Source organism: Phaethon aethereus (assembly GCF_964289735.1).
Source record: "Phaethon aethereus genome assembly, chromosome: 3".
In the NCBI taxonomy this organism is placed as follows: Eukaryota; Metazoa; Chordata; class Aves; order Phaethontiformes; family Phaethontidae; genus Phaethon; species Phaethon aethereus.
In genome coordinates this window covers 41948010-41960033 of record NC_138576.1, presented here as the reverse complement: position 1 = coordinate 41960033, position 12024 = coordinate 41948010, and the positions used below count along the sequence as shown (strand labels likewise).

Sequence of the window (12024 nt, the reverse complement as noted above, 5' to 3'; positions counted from 1 at the left end):
GTCACCTAGTCTTCTAAAGGCTTTTGTGAAATCACACTATGAAGATGCGTACATTAGCCAACTGGAAAATTACCCATGCAGGGAGACTCAGACTTAGTCATTTTATCTTAAAAAAACTGAAGTAATTACATGGAAAGCTGGGCTTCAATCTAAACTAAGGCATTGACAAGATTCAGTGTAGAAATAAGCATACGTTTTTAATCACAAGTGTAATAAATGGCCATGGTAACCTCCCTAGATATATGTTGTGATTTCTTCATCACTTGGTATCTTTTATAAAGGTGTGCTGTAACTTGAATAGGAATTATAAGCTTGATATAAACATTATTGTTTGAGTTTCTCTGTCCTATATGCAATAGAACTGACTCGATGAGCCTAGTAATGGTTTCCAGTCTGAAAAATCTATGAAAATGCAATTGAGTCAATGCTTGCTTTTCAGCTTGTGGTTTCTTGATCCATTCATGTGATTTATTCACATAATCTGTCAACAATATTAGCAACTTCTGTTTCTTCAGCTCATATCTCTATAAAGAGTAGCCTGAAATGATTGATTATAATTGATCCTTTTGGTTCTTTAAAATGATCCAAGGTCTGTAGTGCAAGGAAATAAAAACTTATTTTGGGTAATCATTTTGTCTTTATGTTTACAAAACTGAATGCAAACTATTAGATTGGGTAGGGCAGCAGCAGCCCTATGGATATTAAGAGGCCTCAGAATTAAGTAGAGCTCTTCAGAGAAAACGTTTAACCATTGTTTTAAGTAGGAAGTGGAGCAGGTTTATTGTTATTATAGGTTTGCAGTTGCTAACTGTTTCCTTTCAAGTGAAAGCTTTAGCATGATGTTGAATACAAAGTTGCTTGCAAACAATTTAATTAAAACAAGAAGAATATTGGTAATGGAAATGGGTGGCTTTTGCAACAGAACAAGTATTTCTTACTGTTTGTGAACCTGAAGCATTCTAGAATGTTTTTAAAATCTTTTGGTGTCTTCATCCTGGTAAGTAAGTGTCACTAAATATCAGAACATCATTTATGTAACGATGGAAGTGTTGTCTTGGTGTTAAAATATGAAATAGCAAGGTAACTTTTTTGAAACTTAAAATTATTAGAGATTCAAGATTTATATTTAATATTTATATTTCATGTTAAAGGATACTTAATTGCAATTCACTACATTTTCAATGTGGCTAAATGCTAATGTCATTTGCAGTGTGGCAAATTACATTCCATGATTCAAAAGAACTCCAGTAGATTCCCAGTAGCTGTCTTGGTTAACCCTATCCCCTCCTACCCCATCTGGCCTCACTCCCCAGTGGAAGTCAACCTGACATACCTCTTGGGCAAGTATGGTTATTCAAAGACCTCTTCCCTGAGCCTCCTGTGCCCTTTTTTCAACCTTCTTCCTGAATTGGTGCGTGCCTGCAGCTGCCAGCTTAACAGCCCTCTGCATACTTTGCAGGGCTAGGTCTGACCAGGTTACTGAGAGGAAGTTACAGCTGACAAGTAGCAACACTGTGCCATTTAGGAGAAAAGAGCGAGCTGGATTATTTGCTGGCTTCTCGTCATTTGGAGATGTCAGGAGTGAGGGAAGATGTGGAGGAAGGGAAATGTAAGGTGGCGTGTATTAGCTGCTGCTGCACTTCAGGAGGATGGTATTTAGTAAGATTTAGGGAGGTAGAGCTGGCTGATTAGACTTTGTATGATATTAAGGCACCCTTGTCAAGGAAACCTCTTCCTCCTCTTGATGAGGCACGAACTTCTCTCTTGGTCATCCCACCACATCTTCCTTTTCAGTCGCTAGGAGAAACCATTTGTTTTGTCTAGACTTTTTGGCTGAGGTTACTCAGTCTTCCACGTGGGTGTTTTCGTGGTGAGTCAATAACACCCCACAGCCCAGACTGCGTGCCCAGAATGCAATCCCAGAAACTAACCCCCCTTTTCCTCCTATGAAATACTAGGCAGCAAAGTCTGTCCCATGTGAAAGGAGCTGTTTGGAGTGAAACTTCATTCTCATTATGGGCCACTAACATCCCCATTGCCCAGGTTTTCAGCTTTCTGCTGAAGCACTCATTGAATGCAAATGTAGAGAAGACACATGGATTTAGGCAAAACCAAAACCTGTGTGGGAGGAATATCTGCAACTAAAAAGAAATGTGTCAGCAAGAGTTCAGGTAACAGAACTCTCTTCTTGGAGAGCCAGCCTTTCTCATGACCTGTAGGGAGAGGAAGAAGGAATTGCCCCCTCTATGGGCAACTATGGAAGAAGGGGGCAACTAGACTTAGTATTTTTGGGACAGGGTGGGGGACTGGGGGACTGACCAGCAACCCAACAGTTTGCTCTGCAGTGCTAAAATGGCCCATCATGGTTTAACAAAAAACCTCTACCTGTGGCTTGGGTGGACCCACTTGAGCCTGAGTTGAGTATGAGGTTCAGAATCAATGAGATTCAGCAGCCTAAGAGGGATGCCAGAGGATGTGCTTTCTGTTGGGCTGTCTTCAGTGATGATTCTGCATCCCAGGGTTCTGGATGTGCACCTGAGTTTTAAGTTCATTATTGTTCTCTTGCCTGAAGTTCAAGATCTTCATAATAGGGGTACATTTGCCACGCTACTTCTGATACATCTGTTGTCCTTGGCCTTCATCCTCTTGAGCTAAGGTGATACTGATTGATAGTGCTCTTCTACCCTGGAGCACTGAGGTTAGTAACCTCTTGATTCTGCCAGTTATTGTGCTGCTGGAGAAGGTCCTGGTCCACTAGCACAGGCTGACAAGTACTAACTGGCTAAGCTCAATCTTCTAAGAGACTGAGTTGGTTGACACTGCTATTGGGAGAAGCCCTGACTGGAATGGAAGGTTGTGAAAAAGAAAGGAATGATACAAAGAAAGGGCCTGTGGTTCTGCCAGGAGACAATGGCCACAGAAGGTAGGACATTAGTAGTAACAACAGCAGCAACACAAAGACAGAAGAAAAGCTGGATAGATGCTGAGTGAGAAGCAGAGTTGTAAAAATTTGAGGGCTGGGGTTTTATAGCCATCCTGAAGGCACTGACACCATTATTTCTTTAAAGTAGCATTTCAGGATGTTGAGGAATATCTTCACAGCTCAGCTTCATCTGTGCTAGGTAGGTACCAGGGAGCATTGCAATGGTACCGCCTTTGCCTTGGACTCTAGTGTCCGTACTGTGGGGTGAAGTGCATTAGGTGTGTCCCTGAAGTGAGACGGAATCCAATTTGTGTGCAGCAGAGCTGCCATGCTATCTCAACTAATGTGTACTAAGCAGGAACAACTGGGGGCTTTGCTTTGAAAGTATGTTACTTTTGCAAACTAAAATGCTAGCATAAGTGCACCCCGTATGGCTGCTAAAAGAACAAGCATCCAAAGAGAGATTACGGCTTTGTAGGATACTTTAGGTTGGAGGGGACTTCAGGAGGCCATGTAGTCCAATCCCTTAAAGCTATTTGAGATAGTTTCTGATTTGTCAGTGTACCTTTTTGGTGTGGAGTTCAAATTTCTATGAATAGACCAGGTTGAAATGTTTCAGACTGAAGCATCAACTTTGTATTCGAGATGATATGGGAGCTGATACGTTTTAGAAGTAGTTGTGTACAGGCATATTTGTTGGGGTGGTAGTGGTGAGGATATCATTGCTATGAATGCTATATTTAAAATGCTAGGGAGTAGTTTGATCTCAGACAGATTGCTTCAAATTTTTGTTTTGGAATTAGAATATAGAATAACTTCAGGCAGAACAGGTCTGCAGTATGCAATGATTCATCTAAGGTGAAGTTTTCACGTACTTAACAAGCAGAATTCTTATTTGGCTCCAGATCATGTTTAAAGAAATTGATTTAGCACTTGAGCATTCAAACTCAAGAACTTACTACTGGTGTATCGTGTGTATGGACTCACCCCTTACAAAAATGAATCTTCTTCTCAGGGATTATTAATGTGGTCTTTGGTTGAATTAGTATTTTAAGCTAGACTCCTGTGAATTTCTGTCTTTCATGGTAACAGAAGTAGTTGGGGGGGGAGGAGGGGGGGCTGTATAACTCGTCCTTAATGTGAGCTTTGAAGTCTGATTGCTTATCTAAGCCTTTGTAACTGTTTTGGAAAGGTATCTGTAAATCAGCTGTTACCTTTACCAAGTGTTCAGTGTTAACAAATTGCTGTGAAGTGGAAAGGGTGTTATTTGGCAATGGTCAAATAGTGTATAATATATTTATTGCTGTTGCTTTCTAGGTATGATCTCTTTCACTAACTTGAAATGTGGTAGAGAAGGTTTTTCCTCAATTTTTTTATGAATAGGACAGAAGGTTTAGCTGAGGCTTGTTTCACACTGTGCTGGTTCTAGAGGTAAAGGCAAGAAAGATAACAGCATCTTAAAGAACAAATTCTCTCCTACTCCCCTTCAAGCAAGCCAGCCAATTAATTTATACTTAAACTTGAGTCAAAATTTACAGGTATGCAGTGCAGTTAAAAGTATGCAGATACATCCTACTTTTCATTACTGATCTTGGAATAGTTCCTGTCTGTTGTGAAGATGGTTCCTTACTGGCTTTTAGGAGGGTCTTGTCAGTCTTGGAAAAAGAATTTGAAAAATCCTATAGTAGATCCTACGTGGAATATATATATTGGTGCCTAAACATGTGAGTGTAGAAAATACAAGGCTAGTTAAAAAACCTGAGGGTGGGGGCAGGTGTCATGGAAGATCGGGGAAGAAGTATGGCCTGTAAGCTTGATGTCTGTACTGGACAGAGGAATAGAAACTATAATAAGGAATACAGTAGTTGATACCTGGGTAAACATGATATAGTTAGGGAAAATTACATGCCTTTTTGAAAGGAAGGTTATGCCTCTCTAACCAAAGGATCAAAGATCATTTGAGTAAGGATCATATAGTGTTCCCTGCTAAGACTTCCAGAAAGCCTCTGTCAAAGTTTCTAACAAAAAACTCTTGAAGAAACTAAAGCAGATGTGAGGCTTAAAAGAAAAGGTTCTTGCCCAGTTAAGTAGTTGGTTAAAAAGTTGGAGTCAAGGGATGTGGTACTGTTCAATCCTCATCAGGGAGGAGAATCACCTGTATTGCGCATAAGCAAGTTGGAAAACAGGGTGAACTGTAAAGTGATGTTTTCTTGCTGGATTAGCAAGGGCTAGTGCTAAATGTGGAGAACTGTAGTAAGCCCTTACAAGATTGGGTAGCTGAGCGATAAAACAGCACATAAACTTCTGTGTAGGTAAATATAGAGTAATGTGTGTGGAGAAAAAAATTGTAACTGCACATGTAAAATGATAGCCTCTGAGTGCATTTCCATGCATATAGAAACACATGAATCTATGAGTAGCATGGAAACAATGGGGTTTGATTGTTCAGCATCTCTTTTAATATAAGCCCTAGGGAGTGCAAGTCTTTGAAATGAACAAAAGCTGGTTCAAAATAAAAGGTGTTGGGTTTTCTTGCAATGTAGTCGAGCTGTGCATGAAACACTGTGCTGTGCGCTGTTACAGCTGGTAGAGGTTTGCATGGTCTTACTGGGGAGCTAGACAAGCGCATGCAGGGGAAACTGAAAATCACTAAATACGTAGGAATCACATTTGAATCACATCCATGTCAGGAAGCCTTTGAGCTTGAAAATCCCATATATGATTGCCCTGTTTTTTACCTTCCCTGAGCACATGCTGTTGGCTGTTGTCAAAGTTGGGAAGCTACGGTTCTAGTGAGACCATTCTTAAGTTGTTATATAGATCGGATGCAGTTCTTCCTCAGGATTTCAGTATTGTGACTCAGAGAGGTTGGTTCATTCTTTTTGTGTCAATAAGAACTCATTTCCTAAAGGGGCATCTAGCGTTTTCAGGGTTTATGTTCCAGGCAGAAGTAAATAGAAATAGGACAGTTTGCAATCCTGAAAGAAGCCTTTGGGCCTCCCTTAAAGGCCTTTGAATTGTCTCACATTGCTCAGAAGAAATCTTGGTCTTTAGTCTTCAATCCTGTTACCTGTTCCACCAGAAAACAAAGCTTCTGTTTATGGTTGGGAGGACATATTTAATACTCATGAATGCAGAAGCAGACCAAATTTACCTTTTGGAAACAAAATATGGGCTTGTTTTTGATTGAGACTGATATTTCTGTACAGAAGAGAAAATTTCCTCTGTCTTGAAGACTATTAGCCTCCCTTTATCTTCTCTTTAAAGGAATGATATCATAGAATCATAGTATCTTTGGGTTGGAAGGGACCTTTAAAGGTCATCTAGTCCAACCCCCCTGCAATGAGCTCCATCAGGTTGCCCAGAGCCCCGTCCCACCTGACCTGGAATGTTTCCAGGGATGGGGCATCTACCACCTCTCTGGGCAACCCAAAGGTGGCAACTAAAGGAATATTTCTTTCTTCTGAAAGATTTTTCTGGGTTTTGTAAATTGCTTAAACAATACCTTTCTAAATCCCATTTTGGAAACGTGTACAGGCAACCAACTTTCTTCAAATATCTGCTGATGTTACAGCACAGAAATCATATGAAGGGGAAATAGGGCGGGAAGAGAAGAAAGAAAAAATCCATACTTCCATAACTTTACTATCACACTGTATCTTACTAGTTTTCTGATTCGGGTGAAACAAGGATGTTTGATTTGATTTGGCAAGAGCTCCAGATATGAGGGGCCACTGAAGAAAGCTACTTTCCAAGGGACAATTTTCAACTAGAAGATAGCTGGGAAGGAATAAAATAAAAGATGTGTAAGAGGAGCGCACATAGATAAGAGATGTCAGAATTAGCTCCTGTATGTTGTCCTAAGGACAAGAGTAAATCATTTAAATTTTATTCAGATGTTGAGGAGAAAATTGTGGAGAAATTCATTGCAGAGCTGTGCATGGTTAGAAGAGTTAAGTTGGACAGGTGACACTAATACTGGTGTTTGGAATGGGTTTATAATGCCCTGAACAGGACCGGAACAGAACGCCCGAAGCTGTCGCTCTCAAATGATCTAAGGGCCATAAGAGATGATGCACTCTAGCCAGCCACGTTCAAATTCCAGAAGCTTTTAGTATGTTATTTTCATCATGTGTAGCAGAACTATGGATAAAAATGTTCGGAGCTGAATTAGTATTTCAGTTACGTGAAGCTTGCCTTTACTTACCATCTAGCAAAAGTCACACACTGTCTTTTCATCAAGAAATGATGAGAGATATGCTGCATTTATTTTTGGAAAGAATAACTTTCCATTCTTAAATCAGAAAAAAGAAAATTCTTCATCTGCTTTTGTAACTTTAGATCTAGAACTGTTAGATTTATCATCAGTAAATTTTGCATTTTGCATGGGTACAATGTGATGCCAGTGATCGTTGTGTTACAAAAAACACTGGACATTCTTGGGGGTTTTTCAGGTAAAATTGCATAAATGTTCTTATTGTGGATTCATAAAATTCTCATTCTGTGCATCTCCAAATTATTCTTTTACTTTTGCCCTTTTCATGTTAGTTCTGATTTTCTCCATTGCCATGAAAGATGTTCTAGTAAGGAAAGAGTTGGCAGGTTGGCTCTCACTATTAGCTGAGGATGAACAAAATGGCAGCTTAGTAAACCAGAGTGGATGCTAGAAGGGACCATAAGGTCTAATTTATAAGAAAATTGCTCCTTGCAACTTTTGGTTCAAGTGTGTACCCTTTCTCTTAGGCAACAGGTGATCCCTTATTTATGTTCTTGTATGTCACGATGTTCTTTAATCTTTACATAACTTAAATTCTGTTGGTATGAAAGAATATGTTTCTGATGGGCCTTTCTGGCAGTTGGCAGTATGGTGACTGCTGCCTTTTTCATGGTGTGTCAGCCAACAGCACAGATAAAAAAAAAATCGTTCATAAAATTGTTCAAAAATATTAAGATTATTTTAAATGTATATTTTATGTATGTTCTATCAGTGTTGTCATCTGTTTCTGTGCTGTCTTATTTTCTTTCTAGAAATTTTTCATTAGCCAGAGAGTGATAATGAAGTATGCTAATTTTTATTTCCATTCTCAGCTTTTTATTGTATGCAGTGGCTTGGCTACAGCGCTAAGCAGTTTTAAAAGGGAGCAGCAAATAAAACAGTGAAGCACAACTACCTCCGTGGTAATGGAATTCATTGTTTCAGTCACTAAGTATTGCAATTCATTAGGGACAGCTAATATAGTCTGAAATGCTGAATTGTTACTTTTAAAACCAGTGAAAACCAATAAACATAATTAAACTGCTTTTTAATTTGCTTCAGAAATACAAGCCTGGTCGATGTGATGATATTTTGAAATGGAAGCCACCCAGCCTGAACTCTGTTGATTTTCGCCTAAAGATAACAAGAATTGGTGGAGAGGGGTATGTAATCTCTTCCCTTTTTAAATGTATAACATTCATGTGAATGTCCCTTAGCAGTTAGTCTCTCCTCTGATATTTCTTGACACTTCCTGGGGCTAAGCCTTTCTATATTCTGTAGAATTTGTTCACTGAAAATATAGGCATCTGTTGTAATCAGTGTTGTACTGAAAACAATGGCAGATCTTTATAATGTAAATTTACTCATTCTTAAATTAAGTTTCATAAAATTTCTAAAAAAAGTCCTATTTGGATTTGTCAGTACCCCTCATGTTTTTAGAAAGTAGGTAGGGTGTATTAGCTTAAGTTCTTATATAAATTAACTAGTTTCCATTGGCTTTATGCAAAATAATAACAACCTAAGCTTTCTTCCATTTTAGAATTCTGCACAATGACAAATGGCTCTTGTGTTCTTAGGGGAAAAAAACCCAAAACCTTGACATTTTTACTCGATAGGTATTCTTTGGTATTATCTTTAAAACTATTAAAATTTTAATCAAAAACAGTGAGTTCTAATGGCAGAAGACATGTAAATCTTTACCTTACATCAGTTCTACATACTATTTGCCTAGTTCAATCACTGCATATATTAAATAGGGGCAATTTCCATGTTCACTTGTGCCAGGGAGGGGAAGGGGACGATTGAGTCACTAAATTAAAGCTTGCCTTGGAAAAGATTTTATTTAAAACAAAGTTAATTGATTTTTAGGTTGCTTAATGTTTTAACATCTGGGACTCATTTCAACTGACATTTTGAAATACTGACACTTAGCTTTTCTTTTTCTTGGTGCCACAGGCAACTCAGTACGATTAAACAATTAATTCATATATTGCTTACATATTCCAGAGTGCTAATAGTGGCCCATCTGACTTTTAGGCATTTGCATGTCATGTTAATTAATATATTTGGTGAATAGAGAGTATCTTAGGGATATGGGCTTTGTTCTGCAAAATGTACTCAACTGCTAACTTCTGAGCATTTCATGAGGTCAGAATTATCTATTCAGATTTTTGTGTTTGAAAATGCAATATTAAGTCCTCAGTAACAACCTAGCTATTTCAGAGAATATACCGGAATATTTTGACTTCAGAGAATCAGCTCATTACAAACATTTCATGTTTGTTTGGCTTTTATTTAAGTCACGGAACGGTGTAATACGAAAGATTTCAGTAAAAAAAAATTACCCATTACTTTATAGGAAGGTTATTTTTACTACGGTATTCTTGTGACTGTGATTCAGAAGCAAAATGCAACAGATTTTTCATTTCACATTAAAAAAGGAGTATTCACTTGATTAGTTAACACTGACTTCAAATATGAAACTGTGAGTGCTATTGCATTGTTTAATACATTACATCATAGATTATTTGATGAGAACATGAAAAGGTTATAAAATGTGAGCCAGCAAAAAACTATTTCTAAAAAGTTGGGCAGTTAGTAGCAAGTTATTAAAGAATGGCTGATCCATTGTGGAATTAGAAACACTTTCTAACATTTAGAAAGATTCTACCATATTCTAGCTATGTGAAAATAACTGCATTGCTCATATTGTGGAAATAATTATCTGAATTAGTCTGTAAATACTGTAATACTTAAATATGTTAATGTTTATGTTCCCCTGACATGCATAAGAAAAAAATAAACCTAGCAATCTGACATTTGATAAATAAAGTACAGTTCTTCCAGATATGTTTTACTTCATCTCACATGACAGTTGACTGCTATTAGTAACGTAAGTGCATTCATCCAACAGAAAGAAAAGCTAATGAAATACTGGGTGGAATATAATAATTTGCCATTGTAGGGAGAGAGGTATTTATGTTAAGTAATGACCTATGAAACAGTAGCTTCTGCCCAGCTAAACACAAACAGTGAATAAAATACTTCAGGTTTAACTGCTTCAGTTCTTAATTTGAGCATCCAGTTTATCGCTTGGTAAACTCATTTGAGGAAACATCAGAATTATACTGATTCTGAAGCTCTTGAATAACATTTTAAAAGAAGCATCTTTAATTTTAGACTGTAAAAAGGCAGTTCCTGAGTTCTGAGCACTACCATAATAAAACGGTTGACTTGTGCTATAACGAAAAATTCTGTTTTGATGAACCGAATGTCTTGCTACTGGCAATTCTAACATGACAATGTTAGGCTTCCTGCCTTCCCCCTCCGGCTCCTTGCTTTTCTTGAGATTAAAAGCAAGCATTGATATGGGTTTCAATCTTCTAGGTGAAAAAAAGTTTTCTTCTTTTTCAGTAATCCAAGAAGAAATCTGGCATGAATTTGACAGCAGAGTAATACAGATGTGATTGAAGTACTGTTACAGAATTTGTGTGTTGTTTTGGTACAGTTAAGCAATAATATTTATGGAAATAGAAGGTATGCCTTTGTATTGATCTCTTACTGACAAATGAGGAGCCAAAGACAAAGTATTGATCTCAAATTCTTGAGAGCTTGAAACAATGATAACAAGGATTGTCTGTAATTTTTAAGTCCTCTGTTCTGATTTACAAGCTCATCTTTAAATCTTGAAATGCAGACATATCTAAATCTGTGCTACAAGTGTGTGTGATCTTAGCACAGTTTACCGCCTAGCCAGCAGTGATACAGGCTGAACCTGTATCGCAAAACTCCAACCATGCAGCCTCTGTATTTATAGTTCCCTATGCACTTAAATAGTGAAAAAAGCATATAGGAGCATTATTTATTCAGTAGCATGAGATTAGAGCACTGTCAGCTGTTGGACATGTGTTTTGGATGGCATATGTAATTGAGATCCTGGACAATTGTAAACAATCTTGCGCATTTTTCATGTGAATAAAGGAGTTACCTCTAGGGAGTTTGCCAAATTTTAGTCAGTATGATTATTTTCCATCTACCTAAAATTCCCATGTGCTTTCAGTCGTGCATTTCCATCCATAGATCAGTCTGCAGTAGTAATATTAACTGCAAAATAGCTGCTGCGTTTCACCCCAGATGTAATTCAGTTACAGATGAATGACCAATTGTTTTTATCTAGGGTTGTTATTTCAATATTGATATCAAAGGGAGTTTTGCCATTGAATTAAAAAGAAGCATTGAGTTTATGATCTGTGAAGTACTTTTAGAATAAGCTTCCCTATAAAGATGTAAACTGCATAACAAAGAATAAAAATGAAGAAAAAAACCCTACTATTGCATCCCAAAGAAAGGCGGGGTTTCTGTAACCTCAGTGACCTAATCCTGACACTCCTGTTCAGTGCACATATTTGAAAGAAATTGCATTATTGCGCCTTAGTGAGTTACAGCCTATCAGCTGAGCCATGGTAATTGTCCCCTGTGTATTGTCATAGTCCAGCCTGTCCAAGCATCAGGGAGATGGTTAGATTAACTCTTTTTATGTTGTGTTTGCAAGACTTCCAGATTATGTTCCCTTAATCTCTTCTTGTCACATCAATACAAAAACAAAACAAAAAACAAAACCAAAACAACAACCAGCAATTTATTAAATCAGCTAAACAAGAGATTGCTTTGTCTTTTATCTCTGGTGAATCACATCAGTTGAACTGAAAAGCCCTCACATTACATGTGCTTTTAAAAGGTAGACTCACTTTCCAAGCACTTCCTATCAGTTCCTATAAACCTATTCAGGTTTACTAAGATAATGGTCTCACAACAGCAATGTTAAGCGGAGCCCTTTGATTGTACA

The 12024-nt window shown here is 37.8% G+C and overlaps 1 protein-coding gene across 3 annotated transcripts in view; it reads left to right on the top strand.

The window, feature by feature from the left end:
• The window catches only part of RNGTT (RNA guanylyltransferase and 5'-phosphatase), a gene marked incomplete at both ends in the record, with an annotated part of 180813 nt that overhangs the window by 112008 nt on the left and 56781 nt on the right, over nt 1-12024 (top strand). For all 3 annotated transcript variants that reach the window (XM_081998035.1, XM_081998034.1, XM_081998036.1), the window contains one exon: nt 8241-8341. In XM_081998035.1, coding sequence (XP_081854161.1) covers nt 8241-8341 — 101 coding nt within the window. The remainder of the gene's footprint in view (nt 1-8240; nt 8342-12024) is intronic.